General features: G+C 37.2%; 1 protein-coding gene across 4 annotated transcripts in view; it reads left to right on the forward strand.

The window, feature by feature from the left end:
- Window positions 1-26,620, forward strand: part of ASB5 (ankyrin repeat and SOCS box containing 5) — a 92,097-nt gene that overhangs the window by 49,578 nt on the left and 15,899 nt on the right. The window contains exon 1 of one of the 4 annotated variants that reach the window (XM_062212860.1): window positions 21,282-21,500. The exons of the other annotated variants lie outside the window; for them this stretch is intronic. Within the exon in view, the coding sequence (XP_062068844.1) occupies window positions 21,377-21,500 (124 nt within the window). The 5' untranslated portion in view covers window positions 21,282-21,376. Of the gene's footprint in view, window positions 1-21,281; window positions 21,501-26,620 lie in introns of those variants that run through there. 4 annotated transcript variants of the gene reach the window in all.

Below are 26,620 nucleotides of genomic sequence, written 5' to 3' on the forward strand. Positions count from 1 at the left end.
AAGGAAGACCTTTCTCTCTGTCTCTCTCACTGTCTGTAGCTCTACCTGTCAAATAAAAAACAATTATTAGTATTAAAATAATCTACCAGGTGTTCTGTGATTTATAAAATCAACTCTCTGTAAGTTAAGGATAGACATGTATTAGAAATACTTTTTCCCTCAATCTATAACTCCACACTTGTTTGTATGGGACAAGATTTTTAAAATCTTTACTCTGAGTAGATTTATGAGTTTTCTAGAATAGCCTCAGGGCCTGAGAGGCTGGAGACAGTGCATGAGGCCAAGGTTCTTAGAGACCTCCATTCTTTCTTTAAACAACAACTCTGCTCTCATGAATCTTAAAGTGTTGGGCTTTAAGAGAAATTTTCTCCATAAGAAAGGATAAAATAATGTTTAAACTGTCCAGGTATATTTAAAATATTAATTAAGTGACATGCATCTTTGCAGACCTAACCACCCTATAATGTGAGTTAGTAACTGAATATCCTTTCAACATTCTTTCCTAGGGATTAGAAGAACAGTAAACATCTGGGGCCTTTCAGGAATGTGCCTAACTATGTGAAATGGCACGAAGGCATCCTCTATCCATCAGGGCAGCTAAAGTTTCCATGTCACCATTACCTGCTGAGGAAAATAGAAACCTTCAGAAATACATAGGCTCTTTCCCGAAGGCTTATAGTCTTAAAATATGAGTACAAACAAACTGAAATTTAATACTGAAATGCCATTCATGTTCCTAAATAGAAACATTGGCTCACCTCAACTGTCAAGTGTGCCGCTTGATTTAAATGAAAACTGACAATGACAGTATTGAAGGCAAAGCTCATTCACTGGCAATCTGCTCTTTAACATCATAATGCTGCAAAGTGCCTGTGTTCATAGGTTGAATCAGGTGAGGCTGCCAAATTGTGAGAGGAAGCCATCCTTTTTCGAAAAAGTTCTCAATATACCATAACAGTTAAATAGTCATTACTAGAGAAATGATGATAATTTTATGAGTGACTACTCACTAAACACATATTTGATGAACCACTGAGATTTATGTGTTCTCCCAACTTTCTCTCCTTCTTTAGAGAAATAATGATTTCTGTCAACCATGGCATGAAAGTCAGAAGTCATTTTTAGTATGAAACGAAGAACCAAACGCATTCCTGAATTTGGAAGCTTTGTGTCTTACTTCCCTCTCGAGCTGTGATCCAGAAAGATGAATTTAGAAAGGGATAAAGTTCCATTCCTTGGAACTAAAGTTTAAACAGAATAACTATTGCATCTGGGAAAGAAGGAATATTTCTTCATATCCAAGAACTAAAAGAAAAGGAACTAAATAAAAATTTCAGCATCTCTTTCTCCCATCCCCTGTAGTTACAATGAAAGCACTCAACCAGTAAAACCTCAAACAGAAGCCAAATTTTATGGAAATTTACCATGACTCAAAGAAACCAACAAAGCAGGACTGGTTGGCGCGAAAAATCTCCTTGTATAGTGAATGTTCGGCATAAGACAATGCTTACCTAATTTATCTAATTAGATAATTTATCTGAATTTATCTAACTATTCTAATTTATCTGAATTCCCAGAATGTGAAAGAAAGAGAAATCTGCTTAATTAAACTCAATATTCAGTTTCACATGGAAATGATGAAATATTTTTCCAAAAGAATTTTTATTTGTAGAAGTTATGTAGAGTCAATGATTGAGATTGTTATAATCATTTAATGCTTAATTTTATATGAGAAAAATAAGAAAGGAAGGAGAAGAAAGGGTGAGAGTGAGGAAGGGAAGGAGGGGTTGGTGGGAAGTATCATTATGCTCTTAAAACTATATATATGAAATACATGAAATATGTTCCCATTATATAAATAAAAAAGGAAAAAAAGGCTTTATTTTAAAAAGCACACAAAATAACAACAAATCTGCTTATACAGCATTATAATGACTTTTTATTATTTGATTACTTTTAAAATATAAAGGAAGTAGAAAGGGAAAAGGTAATTTGTAATTATTCTACGGCCCATAAGGCAAACATGATTCTTGACAAACAATCAAATAGCAACTGAATTGTAACAGAACAGCAAGGAAAGTAGATCTGTCAAAATTGCAATTATGTTGGAAAAGGAAATTATAATTTATTAGACAAAAACTCCTGTAAATAGCATATAGGACAAACAATGCCTTGAAATTGAAGAAATTCAGCAAATATTTATAAAATGAATATAATACCCTAAATAGAAAATAGAAGCTGAAATCTCATTGCATGCAATATAGTGATTTGCTCTTCTAAGTCTACCAGTTTCTACCTATTTCATCTTAGAGAAGTTGCTTTACAGGTGTAGACCTCAGTTTCTTAATAAAATAGAGATACTGATGCTTACTTCAATGGATTAATGCAAATCTTCTATGAGATATAATTAGTTACCTAAACCATTGATCTCAGTGTGGGACATAGAGTTTATATTTCAGAAATATTAACTTCTCATTAAAAATGTCAAAAACAATACAGAATTGCCTAAAATTTAGTGACCTAGAGAAGCATTCATAAAACATATTAAAATTAAAATGAATTAGGTTTGCCAAACAGTTGCTACAAGCATGTAATACCAGTGCATATCTACTAAGAACATATTCCATTCAGCATCGTGTTAGTTCATTTGGTAGAAAGTTTCAGAACTTAAGTGGTTGGTTTTATTGTTATATTAATTTAATGATAATCTATTGAAGGTCAGAAATGTTTAGTAAATTGTCAATTTTTTTAGTTAGCAACTGAAAGAAATGAAATTTCAACTCAGATCTCATTGACCAAGCAATTATTCTTAGACCAATGGCCTCTTTCTCATCTTGGTGTTTCTATTTTTTTTTTTTTTTTAAGATTTATTTACTTATTTGAGAGGCAGAGTTACAGACAGAAAGAGAGGTATTCCATCCACTGGCTCACTCCCCAAATGGCTGGAATGGCCAGAGCTGAGCCAATCTGAAGCCAGGAGCCAGGAGCTCCTTCCAGGTCTCCCACGTGGGTGCAGGGGCCCAAGCATTTGGGCCATCTTCCACTGTTTTCCCAGGCCATCAGCCGGGATGCTGGATTGTAAGTGGAGCAGCTGGGACTCAAACGGACACCCATATGGGATGCTGGCATCACAGGCAGAGGCTTAACCCACTATGCCACAGTGTCTGCTGCACATATTGGTCTTTCATGCAAGGAAACCAATAGTGAGTGGAAAAAGGATGTTTCAAGTTCATAAGCTCTGTGCCATCCATGTGTTTAGTTTATCGGCCTTTTCCATGCAGCCAGAAGGACGCTCGAGAATTATAACCACTTACAAAGTGTACAATATTCAAAGTTGGCCCAAAACACTAGTAAAAATAAACAGTTCAATTTATGCCTGTAAAGACTCAAGCTATGACTGTCACTCAGATACTCCCTCTGATAAGCTTCATGAAGCAAAGCCAAACTTTCCCTGCCAGGACAGAGGTTTGGAGCAAAGTTCTGTAGAGTTTGGCTGGTGTAACCAGGACCTAGGCAGAAAGTTATGTTGTCAAGTTTAGTCCTGAACTGGTAGTTGTACAATTACTCACAGAATTTGTTTTTACAATTTTACTCTGTCCAAAAAAAAAAAAAAAAAAAAACCTTTTCTTGGGGCTGGCATTGTAATACAGTGGGTTAAGCTGCCACCTGTGACCCTAGTATCCCATAAGAGGGCTGGTTTGAGTCCCAGTAGCTTCACTTCCAATCCAACTCCCTACAAATGTGCATGAGAAAGCAGCAGAAGACGGCCTAAGAACTTGGGCCCCTGCCAAATACGTAGGAGACCCCCGGGTAGTTCCAGGCTCCTGCTTTCTGCCTGGCTCAGCCCTCACTGTTGTGGCCATTTGGGTAGTGAACCAGTGGGTGAAAGATCTCTTTGTTTCTCTGTCTCTCCCTCTCCCTCTATAACTATGCCTTTCAAATCAATCAAATAATCTTTAACACAAAGAAGAAACTTTTCTTGACTGAAATTCTTTGGAAAGAAATGTTTTCTCGGCAAACCTGGCCAAATTCCTGGTCATGGCTGTAAGTAGTCAGCTGTTCCTCCTGGCTTCTGTGATAATTTGTCACAGTGTGTGACAGTGGCCTACAATGGCAAATTTCTGGATATTCTTGGAATCAGTGCCACACAGAGCTGAAGCAGCTTAACCTCTGACACACCAAAGCACCGGATATCAGCATCCTCTGCCAAACCATCCTTCTAAAAAGGCTCTTGTCCTTTTATTTTCTTTTCTCTTAATCCCTGGCAGCTGAAAATGGAACACAACAAATAATGACAGCGTTAACAGAGAAGCACTGAGTCAGCTAGTTCAGGCGTTTGGCTTTTTCCCTTTATTTTTTTTTCTGTCCCCTTCTGCCAGCTGGTCTCTCCAGGAAGTGACCAAAACATAGCTTTTCACTAGACAGATCTTTGAGAAGGCTTTATTTTTTCTCTTAGGAAGAAGGAGCAACACAAACTGCTGTAGATGAAATTTGAAGATAAGGATGCAGAATTATTTCACAGAATCATTGAAAAATATCAAACTCTGATCCATATTATAAGTTATCTGGGGCCTTATACTCAGGTTTGCATAGGTGCTTTCCAAGAGATATGGTTCTCAGGAGTACCTGGTCCGTCATCAGCCCACTGCAAAGGCTATCTGAATATGGGTAACTTCTTTTTAGTAAACAATAAATCACCAATAATGATTTTTGTTTTCCCTATTCAAGATTAGACTGTTAAATTATAAATTTACAATCAAGGAAAAGGTTACCATCAAAACAACAGAAAAATTAATGCTGATACTTGTGAAATCCAAGACTCCTATTTTTTTCCTATGGTATGTATGGGTAGGTGTGCACTTCACCCTCAAGGCAGAAACAAGGTTTCCTCATGAAAGCTTTGCAGGATGTGATGAAAGAAAGTGGAGTATCTCATGGTGACTTCACAGACTTGAGTGTTTCAATTCTGAGTAACAGGGAAGTATCTGACATGGCTCAGTACACTTTAATCTTTAATAATTGCCTATTAAAGATATAATGTTGGTCATACAATAATGGCCATCTGTTCCCTGAGATGACAGAACTCCACTTCCATATGATATTAGAATAATGGTATTCTAATAGAATTGCTATTTTAGAAGAGAGTAAATCTTTGGTACTTTAAAAGTTGTGTTTAAAGTTTGGTAAAATATCATTCAAATATAAGAGGCCTTTGAAAAACTCATGGAAAAATGTGTATTTAAAAACCTACACATGGATTAAAAAGTTTTGTATCAAAATTAAGTAATATTTTAATTTCATTCTCCCAAGTTCCATTTGAAGTCTTCCAATATAGTCACAAATGCCAGAATCTGTGTACAGTTTTGTTTTATAAATTGTGTATAATACAGCTTTTCGCAAATTATTGCATTTTGTCATACTATGTCAACTTGCTACTTAATGAATTCCCTTTGGAAATAATCTATTCATTTTATAAATATAAATTTTTGTATACTATACTGTATTTTGTTAAATTGAAATACATTTCTATGTTGCTTTTCCAGTAAACATTATATGATTAGTATTGCAGACAGAGGAGATAATGAGAAATGGAAAAAAGTAAATATCCTTTTCAACATAAAAATAATCTCTGTGTCTCAAATTCCTTGTAGTTGAACTTAACAGGAGTGAGGCAAGCAAGCCTTTTGATATTTTCTACTTTGAGACTTTCACTTGATGTGTGCTACCTCACACTTTCATGCTGTGTGTTTTATAATTCACAAAGTTTTTCCACACACATAACTAAACACAAGTAAACTGTATTGTACTTTTGCAGAGAAGGAAACAAAGCTTGGAAATGTAGAGGCAGTTGCTAAAGATTATTGACATACTTAATAGAAAGTAAAAATGTGAGCACTGGCCTTCTGATTGCTTCTGCCATCACTCATCCTTACCATTTGTGAAAGTTGTTTCTTTGTTTTATATTAGAAAACTGGCAATGTCCTTTTTGCTGAGATAATCTCTGTATTAGGTCACTTTCTACCTTTCAAGATCTTTGGAGCAATCCTAGCAAAATAAAGTTACTCAATACATCCTATGCTGCAGGCTACCCATCCTCTTAATAGCCTGAACAAATTCAACATTGACTGCACCATTATGTTGGCATATTACTAGCTTGTAAGCCTAATGAAGACAGGGACTTATTTCATTCTCAGAGCACAGAAAAATACCTAGCACGTGCCAGGTACTTAATAAGTATTCTAGGAAGGAAGGCATAAAGGAAGAAGGAAAAGAGTAAGGAGGGTAGTGAGGGGATTCCAACTTCAGTAAATGGATTTTATTACCACTTTCAGCACAGGGTGCACCCATTCTAACTGTGTATGGCTCAAAGTTTTGATGTATATCCACCAAATAATGATAATGGATAATTTTCAAAGGACAAGTCAAGACAGAAAATCAAAACTACACAGAAAAGAGGTCTGTATGTAATGCTTTCCCTTGCTACTGCTTTTTAATCAGACTTCTTATTCCTTTCCTCACTTCCCTTTAACCTCACACAACTGGCATTAACCCCTCAACCCCCGTGATTTCTTTTAAGTAAAACCAGTTAATGGTTGCTAACCTACTCAACTATCTTCTTGATGTCTTATTAACAAAAAGACTGCTGGTCTTTTTATGAAGAAGGCTTTTCTTTCACCTTTTGATTTGCCATTGTAAGTAAATACAATTTCATTCTTAATACTTTCAACTCTCTGAGCTGTCTTAAACTATTATTAAATAATACTTCTTTGTTTAATGTGGAATATGATACTTCAAACTGGAAAAAAAAACAGATACTTGAACTATGACTGACAAGAGATTGCTCTTTTTAAATCTAAAGTAGATCAGAAAGCTGTCAGGTGTTAGAAGGTGTGACAAGGAGGGATAGGGCTGACACAAAACAAAGAATTGCTGCCTGCTGAGGGCAGTACCTCTGGTCTGTAGATATTCACCTTGTGAATCACTCCATCTGTACACCAATTTTCTTTCTTATCTAATTCCAGTTAGTAACGTAGTTGGAGTGATTAAAACAAAAATGTTAGAATCTTGCTTTGGCCTTATTCAAAAACTGGCTGCTGGATACTCAGAGCCAGTCTGCCAGCATGGACGTGCTGCCACCTCGGCATGTGAAATTGGAGTTGAAGTCAGCACACATGGGAGGGCCTAACTTTCTATGCTTTTCCCTCTTTGGAAATAGCTTCTGAAAACATGTTCCATTTTCATGGAAAATTGCAACACAAAACACCCTAAGTGATGCCACTGCCTTGTTGATGATTAAACTGTCTGTGGCTAGAACCACGGGGAGGAGGAGGATTATGTGTAAAGTTGTTCTTACATTAAGTCCTTATCCATGGTGCATATCAAATTTTCTTCCATGCAGCTGTTGTCCTCAGAGTAGAGAACACAGGTTGATGCTTTTATTCTTGTATGGATTTGTGACCCTAGTACAATTTCAAGCTGGCAATTGGTAGAGATGGAACAGAGTGTTAGCAAAGTCGATAAAGAGAATGAAAAGCTCAAAAAGGCATCAATTTAAGAGAATAGTAAGCATGTACTTCTTACTTTTAGAACAGGGACTATTCTTTTTTATTTAGTGAATATAAATTTCCAAAGTACAGCTCATGGATTACAAAGGCTTCCCCCCCCCCACAACTTCCCCCCCACCCGCAACCCTCCCCCCTCCCACTCGCTCTCCCCTTCCATTCCCATCAAGATTCATTTTTAATTCTCTTTATATATAGAAAATCAGTTTAGTATATATATAGATTTCAACAGTTTAGAACAGGGACTATTCTAAACATGTGCCATTACAAACTCATTGAATTCTCACAAAACACATAATTAAGTGCCATTGATTATCAGAAATGATTTTGTCTGATATTTTGTATGTGTTAGTCTAAATTTGTTTGCAAATGGTGTTAGGTAGTATTAGAGTACTTTAGAAAGAATATCAGTGGAAAGCAGTCACCCCCTTTTTTTTTAAAAAAAAAAGATATGTTTATTTGTTTGAGAGGCAGAGTTACAGAGAGGCAGAGGCAGAGAAGAGAGAGGGCTTCCATCCAATGGTTCACTCCCCAGATGGCTGCAATGGATGGAGCTGAGCTGATCCAAAGCCAGGAGCCAGGAGCTTCTTCCCATCTCCCACACAGGTGCAGGGCCCCAAACACTTGGGCCATCTTCTACTGCTTTCTTAGGCCATAGCAGAGAGCTGGATCGGTAGTGGAGCAGCTGGGACTCGAACTGGCACTGCAGGAGGCAGCTTTTACCTGCTATGCCACAGTGCTGGCCCCAGCAGTCACTCTTGCTTCCAGTCTTGCTTTGCTGGTGATCCTGTGGGTGGCTCTGAGCATGCCACCTGTTCTCCTTCAACCTCTGTTTCTTTGCCTGAAAAATGTAGCAGTTAGACGGGATAAGTGGTTTTTGATGAATGTTTTCAGCCATTGACCCTTTCTTTTGTGGTGATCTGGAAGCTTGTTCTGTAAGGTAGACAGAGTGCAGCTGTGCTCTTTGAAGACAGAGCCCACACTTGACTATCACTCTCTGAGGCAGCTCCATACAGGACACTTTGAAGCCATTTGTAAATCACTAAAGTAGATGATATCCAAGCCCACATTTAGCTATGAAGCACTATGGTTCTTTGATGTTATTTTGACTTTTGGTGAATCATTTTTGTACTAGTGAAGCTTTTACCACAAAGAATCCCATGTTACTGTTTGTGAATCCATTGCACCCATGACCTTCAGCCAGAACGTGGAGAATCTTCAGGACTGAACTGCTTGCTGCAAGTCACCAAATGACAATTACTTTGGAACACTCTCTCTAGTTTCCCACCTGGTATTTCTCTTTATCACTTCCTGTCAAGGATCATTCAAGCTCACATGCAGCTCATTGCTGGTGCTTTTCCTCAGCCACTCTGTACGCTTCAACTGCAAATGCTGTCATCTTCACTGAGCACCTTCAATAGTAAGTGAAAGCTCTGAGTGCTCTCAGGCCAGCTGGAGTGCTCTGTTGGCTCCGCAGAGGTGAAGTGATCCTCAGTACCAATGAGAGGAGAGCTGAAGTCTCCTAGGGCCCTCAGCTGTACAGTAGATAATCAGCAGCTTTAAGCAGTTACTGCAAACAGGGAATTGCAATAACATGGCAGCTTAGGATAAAGACATCAGAATAAAGAAGACCTAAGTGCTTTTTCTTTTGATCTCTTACTGAGGTGTTGCATTTTCTGTTAACATTATTCTCAATTTTAAAATGTTTTGGGTTGGGCTTTTATGGTCATTTGAATTTTCTTAATAAAATAAACTAGAACTAGAAATTTTTTTTTTTAAGATTTATTTGAAAGATAGTTACAGAGAGGCAGAGGCGGAGAGAGAGAGAGAGAGGTCTTCCATCTGCTGGGTCACTCCCCAAATGGCTGCAATGGCTGGAGCTGTGCCAATTCGAAGCCAGGAGCCAGGAACTTCTGGGTCTCCCATGTAGGAGCAGGGGCCCAAGTGCTTGGGCCATCTTCTACTGCTTTCCCAGGCCATAGCAGAGAGCTGGATCGGAAGAGAAGCAGCTGGGACTAGAACCAGCACCCATATGGGATGCTGACACTGTAGGTGGCAACTTTACCCACTATGCCACGGTGCCAGCCCCTGTGTAATTTATTTTAAAAATCTTTCTTTACTTTCAAACAATGAAACATTTTTCTACATTCTCTTAAAGATTTTCTTTCAAAAGAATTCACTTGGAATTTATTTTTAATTTTTAAGCCCATTTTTCTCAAGTATATAGTCAATTATATGTACATAATTTATTGGAAAGCCAGTTACATATTCTGTGTCAATACAATGCTCACTCACCATAAGTCTAGTGTCTGCATGGGTCTGTTTATGGGTTCTCTTATGAATTAAGTTCTCTTGAAGTATTCTACACTGATTCTATAACTTCAAAGTATGTCTTGATCCCAAATAGAGCAAACCTCCATTGTGTTGTATTTTTTTTTCATTTTGACTCTTCTTGGCAAGTTGAAATTCCATATTTCAATTTTGGAAGAAGCTTCTACAGTTCACAAGATACTTGGCTTTGTGTTGGGATTAATTAAAAAAAGATTTATTATTTATTCATTTATTCGAAAGGCAGAGAGATTGTATATGTTTGAGAGAGAGAGACAGAGATCTTCAGTCCACTGGTTCACTCCCCAAATGACTGGCTACAGCCAGGGTTGGGCCAGCCAAAGTCAGAAGGCAGGAACTACATCAGGTCTCCCACAGGGGTGGCAGGGATCCAGGTACGTGGAGCATCATCTGCTGCTTTCCCCTACAAAGAGTTCTTATGTAGAAAACTATACAATTTGTTATTAACCACAGTTAAGTTTCTTCCTCTTTTTAATTTTTTAAACATTTTTACTTCTTGATCTGTGTATTAAAACCTTTAGTGCAGTGTGGAATAGAATGGCAGTGAGTGTCCATTTGTTTTTCACTTCAGTGGGAAAGTTTTTAGCGTTTTGCCGTTGGACACAACGTTTTCTGAAGACTTTTTGTTTTTGTAGCTACCTCCCACTATTTTTAAGGAAATTACCAGCTATTCCTGCTGTTAGCAGATTTTTACAAAAGAACTTCACTTCTAGCTGTTTATACATCTGAACAAATATTCAGTTTACTCAAAGGAGAACTTGCTTCTACAAATGCCTTTCTTAAAGCATTCTTCACAACACTAATGATGTAGTTTATGTTTCAGCTGCATTATCTAGACAAAACCACAGTGCCTGAACACACTAAATAAGCACCTTTGTGTGAAATGGGCTGCCTACACCTTCATTCTGTAGTCATATCTAGTACCGTGACCCTGGTTTCAACTGTATGATCTTTCTAAGAGTTTACTACTTACATCTGGACCATACACTGAACATTTCTGACAGGTGATCTAGAAGTTTCTTCCTCTTAATATTTAAATGTATTATTGATTGATCAACTGTATTTGAAATGCAGAGAAATAGAGAGTCAGACAGAGAGAGCTCTCATCAGCTGACTCACTCCTCAAATACCTGTAACAGTCAGGACTGGGCCAGACTGAGGCTAGAAGTAGGGAAGTTAATGCAGGTGAGTAGAAGGAACCTAACTACTTAAGCCATTACCTGCTACCTCCTAGGATACACATGAACAGGAGACTGGAATAGGGGGCAGAGGTGGAACTCAAAACCAGGCAGTCCAATATGGGTTGTGGGTATCCCAAGCAGCATGTTAAACTGCCCCAAAGTTCTGCCCCTCTCTTTTGTTTTTGAAGATGAGATTCTTTCTCATGTAACAGCATTGTTCTTCCTTTATCTTGACCCATTGTTTTCACATTATCTGTAAAAGGCTTTTTCCTTATAGCTTAAATAATTTTAATATAGTAATGCTTCCTGCCATCCTCAACTCTGATTTTTAACAGCAATGCAGTAAGTCTTAGAGTAAATTAAATACCCATTATATGTCCAATTTAATATCACAATTTGAGGGTTGATTTTTGGGAGATTTTATTTTATTTTATTTTTAAAGATTTATTTATTTATTTGAAAGGCAGAGTTACAGAGAGAGGTAGAGACAGAGAGAAGGGTCTTCCATCCACTGGTTCACTCCCCAGATGGCTGCAACGGCCGGAGCTGCACCGATCCGAAGCCAGGAGCCAGGAGCCAGGAGCCAGGAGCTTCTTCCAAGTCTCCCACACGGGTGCAGGGGCCCAAAGACTTGGGCCATCTTCCACTGCTTTCCCAGGCCATAGCAGAGAGCTGGATCAGAAGAGGAGCAGCCAGGACTCGAACCAGTGACCATATGGGATGCCAGCGCTTCAGGCCAGGGCTTCAACCCGCTGCGCCACAGCACCGGCCCTGGGAGATTTTATTATATTTGTATAACCTCTTAATACATGTATGTCATTTCTTCCTGATAATGAACTGATAGATACTCAAAGTGATACAGAAACTCCTGAAGAGCTGGGTTCTGGAGTGATAAATTACAAAGAGGATAGTGGCTGAGGTGAGGCCTGAATCATCTTAATTGAAATGACTGTTGACAGTTGGGCCATTTTTACTTGGTTGGAGATTTAATTGAATTAATAAGAGAGGTAGCAGGGTCAGCGCCGTGGCTCACTTGGTTAATCCTCTTCCTGCAGTGCCGGCATCCCATATGGGCGCCGGGTTTTAGTCCCGGTTGCTCCTCTTCCAGTCCACCTCTCTGCTGTGGCCTGGGAAGGCCATGGAGGATGGCCCAGGTGCTTGGGCCGCTGCACCCGCATGGGAGACCAGGAGGAAGCATCTGGTTCCTGGCTTTGGATCCGTGCGGCGAGCCGGCTATAGCAGCCATCTGGGGGATGAACCAATGGAAGGAAGACCTTTCTCTCTGTCTCTCTCTCTCACTGTCTAACTCGGCCTGTCAGATTAAAAAAAAAAAAAAAAAAAAGAGAGAGAGAGAGAGGTAGCCATTTTTAGAGGAAGAATATCTTTCTGCATTGGGTGTGAAATCTTGTTTCTAAAGAACTACTCCAGATTTAAATTGTAATCAGTAATTTGGAATGATCATTGGCAGATAAAAAGCCCAGCAGTTTATTTATTCAGTGCTGTGAATGTGAATGTGGTTTATGTGTGATGCCCTGCGCACCACCTGGGTTCTGGTGCAGAAGGCAGCTGACAGATTTATACTTGAAAAATGTCCTCTCTGCAGACAAGTTCATGGCCGTAACTTTATCCTAATTTCCCTTACTGTTTGAGTCTGAATACAAGTTTAAGAAGAGTGTTTAAAAATAACATACATCATTCAGAATAGGAGGAAAATTGAATTGCAAACAATAAGTTTAAAAGACCTAATGAAAAAGAGCAAAGAAATCCTAAAAAGGTGGGTCAAATACAAAGCGCAAAATTAACATGGGAAAATGAAACTAAACATGTATAGTTACTAGTTAAATAACTATAAATTGACTGAATTTTCCAGTTAAAATAACAGTTTTCCCATTGAAATTTTGTAACATAGTTTTGGAAGCTGCCAATTTAAAAAAAAAAAAAGAAGGATTGAGAAAATTGGAAAATAGGAGGATCAAGAAAGATGTGTTTAAGACAGGCATTAACAGTATTAACAAAGTAAAGAAAAAAATTACCAGACAGCCACTATGGAATGATGAAAGGCTACACATGTAAACTAAGAAGTTCTAACAATTCTGTGTATATACCTGATAAATTTGCTTTAAAGTATAAATAGCAAAACTAGGAAAGAAATATTTTAATGGAATTATCTTAGTAGTTGATAAAGTAGATAACATTTTAATTATATAAATACACAGAATAGGGGCCAGTGCCATGGCTCACTTGGCTAATCCTCTGCCCGTGGCATCCGCATCCCGTATGGGCGCCCGGTTCTAATCCCGGTTGCTCCTCTTCCAGTCCAGCTCTCTACTGTGGCCTGGGAAGGCAGTGGAGGATGGCCCAAGTGCTTGGGCCCCTGCACCCACAAGGGAGACCAGGAGGAAGCACCTGGCTCCTGGCTTCGGATTGGCACAGTGCTGGCCATAGCTGCCATTTGGGGAGTGAACCAATGGAAGGAAGACCTTTCTCTCTGTCTCTCTCATTGCTTATAACTCTACCTGTCAAATAAAATTAAATAAATAAATAAATAAGTGAATACACAGAATAAATAAAGGGGGAGCTATAATTTATATATGAAACTTCACATCCCCATTCTTTTCATATAGATATTGACATTTATGAAGATTGAGTCTAGTTTTCTGTAGTCCAGAGGTTGATAAACTTTTTCTGTACGAGTAGAGAATGTTTTAGTCTTTGTGAATCATATGCTTGCAACTCTGCAGTTCTGTAAATCACAAACAGCAATGACATGTAAAAAAGTAAGTGTGATTCTATTACAGTAAAACCTTGTTCACAAAACACGTGGTGGATCAAACTTGGCCCCTGAGCCACAGATTTCTAGGCTTTCTCATATGGAACATGTTCACTTACCTCAGTAAAATTAATGCAGGGATCATTAACATAATGCAATTTGTACAAAACTCCTATGTTTGCAAATGAAAAAAATACATTTAAGTAGTTATTAGGTATGGCCAAGAAATCAAAATAATAACAAGAACAGCATGATAAGCTTCCAAAAATTAAAGGTTAAAGTATGAAAACTGGAATTAAAAATTAATAAAATAAAAAAGATAAGGAGGATCAACATATCCAAAAAATGGTCCTCTGAGATCATGATAAGGTTAGTATGCCTCTGTCAACCATTCAATGACAAAAAGATTCAAAGAAGCATTAGTTGGTGTTAATAATAAGGGGACATCAAGCACTTGGACCATCCTCCGCTGCTTTCCCAGGCGCATCAGCAGGGAGCTGGATTGGAAGTGGAACAGCAGGGACACAAAACAGCACCAGGTGGGATGCTAGTGTTTCAGGTGGTAGCTTCACAGCACTAGTCCCAGGAGATTTTATTTAAAGATTATATTTACATATAAATATATATTATATATTAAATAATAAGGGGACATAATAGCAGTTCTTGCTGAGATTTTTACAAAAGTTGTTATTCTATAACAATCCAAAGACAAATTAAAAAAAATTATTTATTTATTTGAAAGGCAGACTTACAGAGAGGCAGAGGAGAGAGAGAGAGAAAGAGAGAGAGAGAGAGGTCTTACATCCGCTGGTTCACTCCCCAGTTGGCCACAACATCTGGAGCTGCACCAATCTGAAGCCAGGAGCTTCTTCAGGGTCTCCCATGTGGGTGCAAGTGCCCACGGAGTTGGGCCATCTTCGACTGCTTTCCCAGGCCATAGCAGAAAGCTGGATCAGAAGTGGAGTAGACAGGACTCAAACCAGTACCTATGTGGGATGTCAGTACTGCAGGCGGCAGCTTTACCTGCTCCGCCAGAGCGCCAGACCTGACAAATTTTTTAATATTTTAGTTAAGGTGAACAAATTTAATGTATTTAACACATACAGATTTAGGAAAATATTGATACTTCCCACCGCACCCTCCCTGTTGCTTATACTCCCACCCTTCCTCCTCCTTCCTCTCTTTTTCCCTCTCTTAATTTTTACAATGATCTGCTTTCAGTTTATCTTATGTTCATAAGATTAACCCTACACTAAGTAAAGAGTTCAACAAACAGTAAGAAGAAGAAGAAAAAAAAAACACTTTCCTCAATAGTAAAAAGAACAACTTATCAAATCTGTGACTTCCTCCTGAACCTTTTTTAAATTGAATTTTAAGATTTTTTATTTGAGAGGCAGAAGGACAGATAGACACAGTGAACTCCCATCCGCTGTCTTATCCCTAAATACCCACAACAGTGGGACTGGGTCTGGATGAAGCCAGGAGCCAAAAGCTCAATCCAGATCTCCCACTAGAATCACAGAAACCCACTACCGGAGCCATCACCTGTTGCCTTCTGGATATGAATTAGAAGGAAGCTGGAATCAGAAACAGAACCTGGTGTTGAACCTGAGTACTCTAACATCAGATGCAGGTGTATGGGCATGGCATGTCAACTGATAGGCCAAATACCAGCCCCTGACTATTTTTTAAAAATTCTCACTTCTAGTATTTTGAGTACTTTTTTTTTTATTTTTTTTATTTTTAGGTGAAAAGGACTAGTCTATTATGTATGATATCAAACAAAATATATGTCTTTGCAGCTTGTAGACTCACCCATGACATAGGTTTGATATATTTTTGAGTCTCTGTGTCTCCCGTAGTCTGTATGGTTTTGTTGTTGTTTGATTTTTATGGGATGTTTTCATTTGATGTGTTTTGCTTTATTTATGAAGGTATACTAGCATCTCAAGAGCTATTTTATATATGACTACTTCAAAGTGCTTACGGAAAAACTGAAATTAAAAGATTTATTCTGGTACAAAAAAGTGAAATTCATGCCTAATTTTCTCATAATATACATTCTCAATAAACTTTTTGAAAATCACTCAAATGCATGGATTTCAAAATGTTTAATGCTTTTACATTAAAATAAATTTATCTTTGAATTCTATTTTCCACACACTTTTTGAAATACCCTCATATTTGGGGGTTTAGCAATAACTCAAGTGCTTGATAATTGTATTTAATTTGATTTTTAACTTTATCTGTCAGTAGAAACACAAGTGCCATAAAATATAACATTAATTGAGGACTGGCTATATTTCTAAACATTGTTCTGATTTATAAATTAATTCTTTGAAATTTATACATTAATCCAGAAACCCCTTGAAGAACACTTCATTTAGTAAATCCATTATCCTCACTTTTTCAGAGAAAAAAATTGAAGCATAAAGAAATTAGGTAATTTTCCCAAGGGAAAAAATTCAGTATCTGGCTGAGCTAGGATTCAAACCCAGTTCTGGCAGATTGCATAGCTGAGGCTCCTAACCTATACACTCTACTGAGTGTGTAGTTCTGGCTGTCTCCACTCAGATTTGCCAGATCCAATGATTATTAATCTCAGGGTACACATGCTAGCCAAATGCTTTGAAGGACATCATGCAAAGATCAGCAGTAGCCTTTTACCTTACTGTTCCACACAATTCTAATGTGCTTCATAAGAATTGTACTAATGAAAATGTACTGTCTATGATGACATCATCATCTGTATTGAGAGTTTCTGTTTTAAGGTGCCATTTACGATTTACTTAACTTCAGTGAAAATTGTATGTAAGACATTTTATGGGCAGTTCTAAGGGATCTTCTCTGCTACCTACGGTCATTTCTGAGTTTGTCATGACCATGAGAAGATTTGACTCCTTGATTTACAAAAGTTGCCTTCTGTGGTTGAGGTTCATGCAATTCTAAAATACTTCACTAAAGTTTAAGGTCAATGGGGTAACAGTTCTCTTCCCCTCTGTGTTCCCAGGACACAACATTTGAGAGGCATCTAACAAATATTAAATGAATGGGGAAATGAATAAATGACTTTCAGCCATCTCGTTCATTTATCATACAAATGAAAATTATTGTATTTAGTAGTTAGAATTTATGAGTCAATCAGGTTTTATATGTTTATGCATTTTGAATTTAAAATTGTATGTTCTTGCTTTCTTTCTGACTATAGGGATTATTTGTGTCTTTTGAAACACATCATAAATATTACTCAATTTAGTTTGAAAAAATTTCCCAATTCAAGGATATAGTTTCTTTTATAAAATTATACAAGATATCTTACATTAGTTATCAATATTAACAAACATTTGCATATAATAAAACTCATCTTTGAGTAGTCAAAGGAGAATTACTCTTCATTGCTGGTTAAGTTCTCTGGACATTAGGGACAGGTACATTTTCGTCAACAGAAGCTTTTACCATTTTGTTTGAAGATCTGTGACAAAAAATAATACTTTTGGAAACCATGTGACTTTATTATTCCTAACTATATTCAATTAGGTTTAATACTATGCTAACAACTTTTTAAAGTGGGGCTAAAGTTTGCAAAACTGAAAATACCTTCTTAGGTAACATTATTACTCAAAACCATACCCTCACATACTAATAAATACCCACCCCCACAAGGTACAGGCCCTAGTGTTGCATGTGTGATTCTCTAATGATCTCAACCACATTTTCTCCACCTGTGATATTTTCAAGCCCGTGGGGCCTCTCCTAACCATCAATTCCAATTAAGAGAGAAAATTTCATGGATCACAAGATCTGACACTTTCAGGTATCCCAGCAACCTTTATATAAGAAGTGAGTGGCCCTTGAAACAAAGGTTAACTGTTGGATAACAATTGCTCTCCTTTCCCAAAGACTTATGTCAGACTTGCCCAGAGGTTTCATCTGCCCTCATTCACTATCACTAAGCCAACAGATTTAGGTACTCATGTTTAAATAAAATAAAGTAACGAATAAAATGGAGCAAGAATGGGACTCAAAGATGGCTCTTAGTGTCTGTATGAATGCAGGGCCTTGTAAAGAGGCACACAAGAGCACACCCTCTGAGAACTGAATAATGGCCTGTTCCAGATGCGTCTTTGCAAGGGTGAAAATTTGTCACTAACAGGTAAAATAAAACTTAGATATCTTTGTGATGATTGCAAATAAAGATTTTATTTTCTATTTAGTCCTTAGTAATTAGAGAAAATAGGTTCTAATTTCATTTAAGGGTGAGAATCTTACCTTTTGAAAAAAGACATTCTGAAAATGGAGAGATCACAGATTTTTGTTTCAATATAATCTTTTAAGGTTATATCAATTCAGATATCATTACAGAAGGCAGTTTATAAACTGAGCTTTTCCTTAGAAAATAATTTTACCAACTTGCGTTTGCTGATACTCTGTTCATATATGATTCAGATGCTACAGTTATGATTACAAATATACCTCATCTTTTGGACATACATACTAAAATATTTATGGATGAAATCACACCCTGAGTTTTGCTTCAAAACAGTCTGAGGATGTTACGTTTGATAGATGGTGGTTCTACAGTCTCCATTTTTGGGGGGAATTTCGTTAAAATGTTTATTCACTCCTAACTATGCCTTGCATGATGATGGAGAATTCTGACTAAAATCTCATAGATAACAATTTTCCAGTCCGGGTGCTTTCCTGAAGAAGTGGCTCTACTTCTCAATGGTTTCCAATGCCCTTATTTGAAATTATACCAACTTTAACACTACTTTTTCACTGAGAAATGGTGTCCCCACTAAATAGGTGCCCAGGCATGTTTTCAGATACATGATCGTATGTTAAAATGAAAATAGAATATTTCCTGGGAATAGAATTATCCCTTTTTCATATACCATATCCTTTCTACAAGATTAAAAAAATTATTTTAGCCTTTGTAGGTATAATATTGTAGTATCTCTAATTTATAATTTATCTCAGATGACTTTTCTGAGACATAATAGTTCAGAGTCCATTATCTTCTATAGAATATATTTTTTATTAATTTCTTTAGTGTTTTATCAGATACTGGTTCTCTTTAAAACTTCTGCACTCACAGAACCTAACAATATCCTTCAATTTATCCAACTAGCTTTTGTATTTACACAATAGGGTAAGTTTTAGCTTCTTATATGTACCTAGAAGTTTCCCAATGAACTCTTATTTATACAATCATAATACCAGTATTTAAATGATTCTGTTCAAAACATGTTCTCTTCACTGTTCATTGTTTTTAATGAAAGTATATAGCACTGAGCACTCTGAATCTGTTCAATATTTTGTTACTTATTTTTTCTAGTAAATTAACAATTTTACTCAATTCCAAGGGGTTACTTTTTAAAATTACTTTTGTTTTGGATCCACTTACATTTCTTGAAAGAAGTCAGTAACTATTGTTTCTTGCTAATTCACCTGATTGTTATGAGAATTGTTATCTGTTTTCTGCAGACAGCATATGAGTACACCTGAGCTAAGTATGTGGCTTCATTTCCCCCCTCGCTGTACTGGAAATTGGTTTAATTTCACAAGAGATTACGGAAAACCTTCTGGTAGTAGCCGTGGGAATTCCATATTCAAATTACTCCTTGAGTGCCCTCTATTTGAGAGGCACAGTTGTAGCCTGTGCAATAACAGACGTGTATACCCAGTCCCAGCAATAGCAGTGCACAACCTAGTGGGGGGAGACAGACACAGAAATATGACATTATAATATATGGTGCCTAAAACAGTCCTAAGAATGAAGATTTTCCCAAGTTTATTTTATTTTACAATGACAATAATATAAGGCTGAAAAGTCACAAGCTTAAAATTGAAATCTCTTTTCGTTTCATCAATTTTTTTAAAAAAATAATTTTAATTTAAAAATTAATATCAAATATTAGCATTTGCTTTTACTGTACAGTTTGTCTAGATTATGAGATTCCCTTTATGAGAACAATGTAAGGGAGAAAAGGCCATATATTGAAAACTGGATCCTGTAAATATGCTGTACTGAATAGGCTCCTTCAACATTTTCTAACTTAATCCACAAAATTGTTACCCATAAAAACTGGCTTAACTGAACTGGCTCTGAGTTTCAGTTTCACTGGGAATATCTAGCTTCTTCTGAGATAATATATATCGTGACTAAAGCTCATACACTGCCTTGCCCATTGTGTTTTAATCATAGATTCTGAATCAAGGAATACTAGAGTTAGAAAAGAATGATGATATCTGAGCTCCTCATTTCATTGAAAAAGAAACAGTCACCATTAAGCGATTTACCACAGGTCACACAAACAGTTGGTAGGATTAGGACCCCCCAACTGAAGATAAGGAAAAGATATTCCTAGTATCCATTAGTAATATCTTTGAGGTAAACACTGACAGTAAATATTAAAATAGGGTGGTGCATGTGAAATAATTTTACTGGTTTAATTTTTTTCTCCTACCTGTTACATGAAGGCAATACCTCAACAATTTTTTTCCACATATACCTTTATAAGATAAAGTCTAACGAATAATGATAAAAACTAAAGATAGAAAGCAGAATCTGTCACCATTTTTCATCAAGACAGATCTCAATATGTTAATACCCTGTAACGTGATCACCAGCTCAGTTAATCCTTGGAGTCTCATCACAGTTCAGTCATGGACTGTGTGCCTTGTTCAGCTCTACATGCCAGTGAGAAATGCCAGGCACATGTTTGTTTTTTCCTCTCAACTCTCCAGCTACGCTTTCTTCTGCCTTTTACGGTGAAAAATCACAGCTGTACTTAAATTGATTGCTGACGTCTCTTGGTTTAAAAATGACTTCCAGGAAAATCACAATAATTAATTTTGTCTATATAAATGAGAGGTCTCTGATTTTGTTCTGAGGCCAATTCTAAACTTAGATTATTTAAAAATGAAAGCATGAACCAGCTAGCAGCTGACTCTAATGCACACATAATATTTATTCTTCAGGATGAAGGAGAAGGACTACCTAGTCACTGAACACTAATGGGCGTTCTGGCTTCTGCAGCCATTATCATCAGGCAATTTTCCATTTGATTGATTTGTACACTCTTCAAATAGGCTTTTATGTTTTAAAGACAGTTCTTATTTTCATTTTATTTCCCCCAAAAAACCAATATTATCCCCCCCCCCCTTTTTTTTTTTTACTTTATAGCACAAATAGTTAAACACTTCCGGCTGCAGTGAGTCTCCGCTTTAGTATACGTGCTGCCGAAGCCAACAAGAGTCTCCACTTTAAAAATAGAAAATGCTACAGCATTTCTGTCCCATCCCCCACACTGCACCTAGCAGCCCTGTTCCATGTGTTTCTGAATAGATTTCCATGCTGAAGCCATTCTCCAGTTAGCACCCAGGAACCTCTGAGAAAGTCTCAAGGGAAGGGGAAAAGTAGGTAGAAATCTAAGTGCTGTTATTTCTTTTGACTGGAACACTTGTCCTCAGGACACTTGGTTTTCACAGATAGAAACGGCAACCAAATTATGTCCGCAGTTATTGCTGTGAAGGGAGACTGCCTTGAGCAGATCCTCACGAAAAGAAGGCTAGTGAATATAGAGGAATGTTCTTCTGAGCGAAACACTAGCTGGGGTATTCTGACCAGCCAAGGTTAGTACAGCAGCCATTTCAAATCTATTGGTGTCCTGAAATAAACTATATTGACCTGTTTCCGCTAATACTAACTTTAAATTGTGGGTACGTTCTAAAATGTGGGTTCTGAAATGGAAACATACAGCATAGTATTGGGCTGTACTGTGTTTTTACCTTTTAAGTATATTGAAAATGCATCTGCTGACTCATTTTTGTGGCTATACATTAAACATGATCTGATAATAGCATTGAATTAATTATCTAATAATAATCATAATATAGTGATTATAATGTTAACTACATCATTTAATTAGTAACTTTAAAAACATTAAAATAATACAATAAACTCCTTGGGTTATTTACATTTTCAAGTCGGCAGGTGTGTGTTTGTATGAAAGAAAGAAAAGATCCTTTACAGGCAATATAGAAATTTTAGATCATGTATATCAGATCATCAAGTAGGAGAATTTATGAAATAAAATGAGTAGAGGAACTTCCTAAAGTGCTGACAGAGTTATTCATTTCAGTGGTAGAAAAATATAAAAGGAATAAAGGAGAATGAACACAGTACCAAAGAGAAGCTATATGAAAGATTATTTTTTAAAATAACAATCTATCTATTAGCATAAAGTTTAATGGATCTCCAATAAAACAGAAAAAAAGAGAATCCTGTTGATTCTTACATGAAGATTAAATTACCTGACTATGCACATCATAGGCATTTGCAACATAATAGAAATGAGAGAGATGGTAAGAAAAGATACAGAAATAACTAAATTAATTCACTTGGATGAGTCCCACACATCTTTAGTGCACAGAGAGACTCAAGAGAAAGCTGAAAAGAAATCCAAAAATCCAATTTTGTAAAAGACAATACTTTTTTGAAAGATTGATTTATTTATTTGAAAGGCAGAGTTACAGAGAGGCAGAGGCAGAGAGAGAGAGGTCCTCCATCCACTGGTTCACTTCCAGATGGCCAGGATCCAGGAGCTTCCTTCTGGGTCTCCCATGTGGGTTCAGGGGCCCAAGGACTTGGTCCATCTTCTACTGCTTTCCCAGGCCATAGCAGAGAGCTGGATTGGAAGTGGAGCCTCCGGGACTCAAACAGGCGCCCATATGGGATGCCTGCACTGCAGGCGGCTGCTTTATCTACTACACCACAGTGCTGGTCCCAACAATACATTTTTATACAATCTTCTTTAACATAATTAAATTTGAAACTGTAATAAATACTCTGTTTTCATAGAAAGCAAAAGGACAAGTTCTGGCAAACTTTCATTAGATTTAGCTTCCAATATTCCCAGTACTGGTAATGAGGATGTAAATAGGCCCAGTACTCCTGGGGGTAATTTGAGGAGGGCGTGGTTACTTGAGTTATCATGGCTACCTCCCTGGGTGTTTATTAGCAGGAAGTTGGAATTAGCAGCTGGAGCCTAAAATCAAACTGAGGCACTCCAATATGGGATCTGAGCATCTTATTTGCCAGCTTAAGTACCCACCCTGGAGGAAGCTTTTGAGTAGGGCTTTGCAACATGAGCAGGGTGGAGATCAGAGAGAAAACATTTAGATCTGGTGTAAAAAGAACTATACTCCAAAATTTGACATGGTCAAAACATGATAGGCTTGTTCAGTGTCGAATTGGTGTCCCTTCCTACCAAGCAGTCTGGAGATTTCGTGTTTAATGATGTCTCCTCCCATTCTCTTCCTTAGATCTTGTACAAAGGTTGGAACTTAACCTGGTGCATAGAAAACACAACTAACCTTCACCTATAGCTTACTTATTCATAAAACACTGATTAATCCGATTTCATATTTTAGGAGGGAAAAAAAGCTTTTGCAAATCTGTTGTGTCTACACAAAACTTAAGGGATGCAAGCAGCTCTATCCTGAATGTAAAGACTTGAAAACCCAAGATCAATCTTGTTCTTCAAAGTGAGGTCTTCTTGTCTCGCTGGGGCATGACCATTGCATAGACCTAGGTTCCTATGATTACTCAAGAGCAGCATGAAAAATATTCTTTATTGCTCTCTCCCTCTCTATTCTTTTGGGTTTTCTTCTTCCACATGTTCCTTTCCACCTCTTCATTCTTCAATCTCTCCTTCTCACCATACTAATGTGTCTTTCTTATACCAGAAACTTCACTCTTGACTTAATGAAACTATCTTTAAACCACTATGCTGTTCAGACTTCATAAACCCCTTTAAGCTGAGTAAGAAAAACAAGGGAAATAAAAACACAAATATCACTCAAATTACTATGCAATGCAACAGAGAGAATTGAGCAGAAAGAAGATAATATGAAAAGGAAAGAGAAAAGATGTTTTGGAGAATACATAACACAGCCCAGTAGGGGATCTTTGAATGCAATAGTAGAATATAAAACAAAAAAGGAGGCTCCAACACCAATAATTTTTAACAATGGGGTAAGAATGTTAGATTATATTCAGTTGGAAGCCACTGGCATTTTGTGACAGTGACAAGGTATGTGTGCTGTTGTACAGATTGGGCATGTGCACCTGACATGGGCCTGTCTGCCAAAGGAAGGGAGTGATTTTTTCTAATTATCCAAATAGCACTACTTGGGCTAGCTTGACCTCTTTCCGGATGCTTGTATACAGACAAGAATCACGGGATAAAGAGTGGTGACTATGGAAATCATTTAGTAGGTTATGGTACAAATAGAATTGAAATGGAAGAAAACCATGCACTTGTAGTTCATGACAAAGAATTTGGATTTCACTATGGGTGAGAAAGGAAGACATTGAATTCTTTGTGATTTATAAAGGATTGCTGTGGCTTGTGTGTTTAGCACAGACTATTGTCAGATCATGGGAGAAAACATCTGATCAGTTAGGAGCTCTTTGGAATAAGTCAAGTGAAAATAATGGTGGCTTGGACTGAGGTAGTCTCAGTAAAGGTCAAAAAATACTCAAAGTTTGGATAACATTTAATTAATAAGGAAAGAAGACTATGACTGTTGGCCTGTGGGGTGTGAGAATTAGAAATAAATCAGAACAACTATTTGGAAATGAGCATTTCACATTTAGAGGATTGGCCTGGAGGTATAAACTTGGTTAACCAGCATGTGGATAATATTTCTATTCATGCATTGAAGAGAGATATCAAGGTGGAATACAGATAGATACAGACTAAATTTGGGATGATAAGGATCTAAGGGAGGGAGAAACCAAAAGAAACAACCAGCTGTGATGAATAACTTTTCAAAGAAGCACATGAAATAGTATATATGAAGGCTTGTATTTAACTTTAAGATATTATTACTTCCAGATGATGCAGTGAATACACCAATACTATTTAAACCATGCAAAACAGAAATAGCTAGAAAGGTAAAATTTAAGTTTGCTTTTGGAAATGTATTGAGATGCCAGCAAAGTACTCAGGAAAGTTCCCTGAAGTAGATTTTAAAATGAGGACAGTGAAAATCATGGATGACATTAGGGTAGAAACTACCGATTGTGGAGTTACCCATACGGATTTGATAGTTGTCCCTAAATTTTGATAATCCCCAATCTTTTGCAGGTATATAGGCAAAAGTAATAAGGTGAGATAGTGCTTTATAATCTTTTTTTAAAAAGTATTTATTTATTTATTTATTTGAGAGGTAGAGGTACAGATAGAGCGAGCGAGAGAGAGAGACAGAGAGAAAGGTCTTCCATCTGCTGGATTACTCCCCAGATGGCTGCAACTGCTGGCGCTGAGCCCATCCAAAGCCAGAATCCAGGAACTTCTTCTGGGTCTCCACATGGATGCAGGGGCCCAAGCATTTGAGCCATGTTCCACTGCTTTCCCAGGTCATAGCAGAGAGCTGGATTGGCAGAGGAGCAGCTGGGGCACAAACTGGTGCCTGTATAAGATTCAGGCACCACAGGTGGAGGTTTAGCCCATTATGCCACAATGCTGGCCCATGCTTCATAATCTTAAATAAGTTATCATTTCTTCTGTTTAGAACATGTAGTTAAAAGATTATTAGAAAGATATATGGAAGAAATTGTTTACATTGGAATTCAAGTTGTACGTGTGATTTTTCAAATGCGTTCTGTGCTATGTTCAGTATTTTACATTCACTACTCTCCCATAAGGTAATTAGAATTATTTTCACCATTACAGTTTAGAAACTTGAGTTTCAAGATGTTCACTGCCAAAGGTTACGGGACTAGTATCTTGAAATTTGAACTGAGATCTCTATGATGCCCTAGGTCAGCATGGTGTGCTCCTGGTAGTGATGATTAATAATGGCTCATTGGGATGGTTGAGTAATATCCTCCAATAGCAGCACTATTTTCTGAAAAGCTCTTAAAACTCTTTTCTGTCTTGATTTTGGATATACATGGAGGGAACCACTATGTTCACTTTGCTGAATATTTAGTTCCTTTTCTTGAGATAATCTGTAGCAATTTTTTCATTTGTAATTTTCCTGCCCAGTCATATACATTATTTTCTTATGAAATAATGAAGGGCATATAGGCAATGAACAACAAGAAATCAATTAGAATAAATTGCATGCAATTCATATAGATGAGAGCACTTCAAAAAGTTTATGGTAAAAAACTAGGGGAAAAAAGTCTGTGGAATTTTGAATATATTTGCAGACTTTTTTTCATAACACATATTTCCTTCGAATTTCCTAAAGTTATCCTCATATACCGTTAGCTCCCTCCGTGCAGCTAAATATGGTGATTTTATATCTGGAAAGGCATTATTTGAGGAAATTTTCAGAGATGATGAGACTTGAAGGGTAAGGATAGTCTCAACCTTTGAAGAGTCTGGTTTTGGCAACATTGTGGTTCCCTCCTTATGAACCACGCCCTAAAGAATTTCTGTGGCTTTGTTAATCAAGTTGTCTGAAACTATACAATAAATGTCAGTCAATGCTTGGTGATTTTTAATTTGCTTGTAAAATTGTGAGTAGGGATGGGTTGGTTGTTGTTGGGTCTGAGGCTTACATAATACACATTTGGAGGAGTTCTTTAAGAAACACAAGATAGGAAATTAGATAGACTCAGAAAGGGTCCGTGGAAGTTAGGGGTCCTGGAGTTAAAATTTCATTGGCTTTATGGTGACGCTGCCTATACTGTGAAGCAGATTATTGATTTACTGTTTTATAGCTGAGGGAGATAT

This window comes from Lepus europaeus, chromosome 16, assembly GCF_033115175.1.
Source record: "Lepus europaeus isolate LE1 chromosome 16, mLepTim1.pri, whole genome shotgun sequence".
In the NCBI taxonomy this organism is placed as follows: Eukaryota; Metazoa; Chordata; class Mammalia; order Lagomorpha; family Leporidae; genus Lepus; species Lepus europaeus.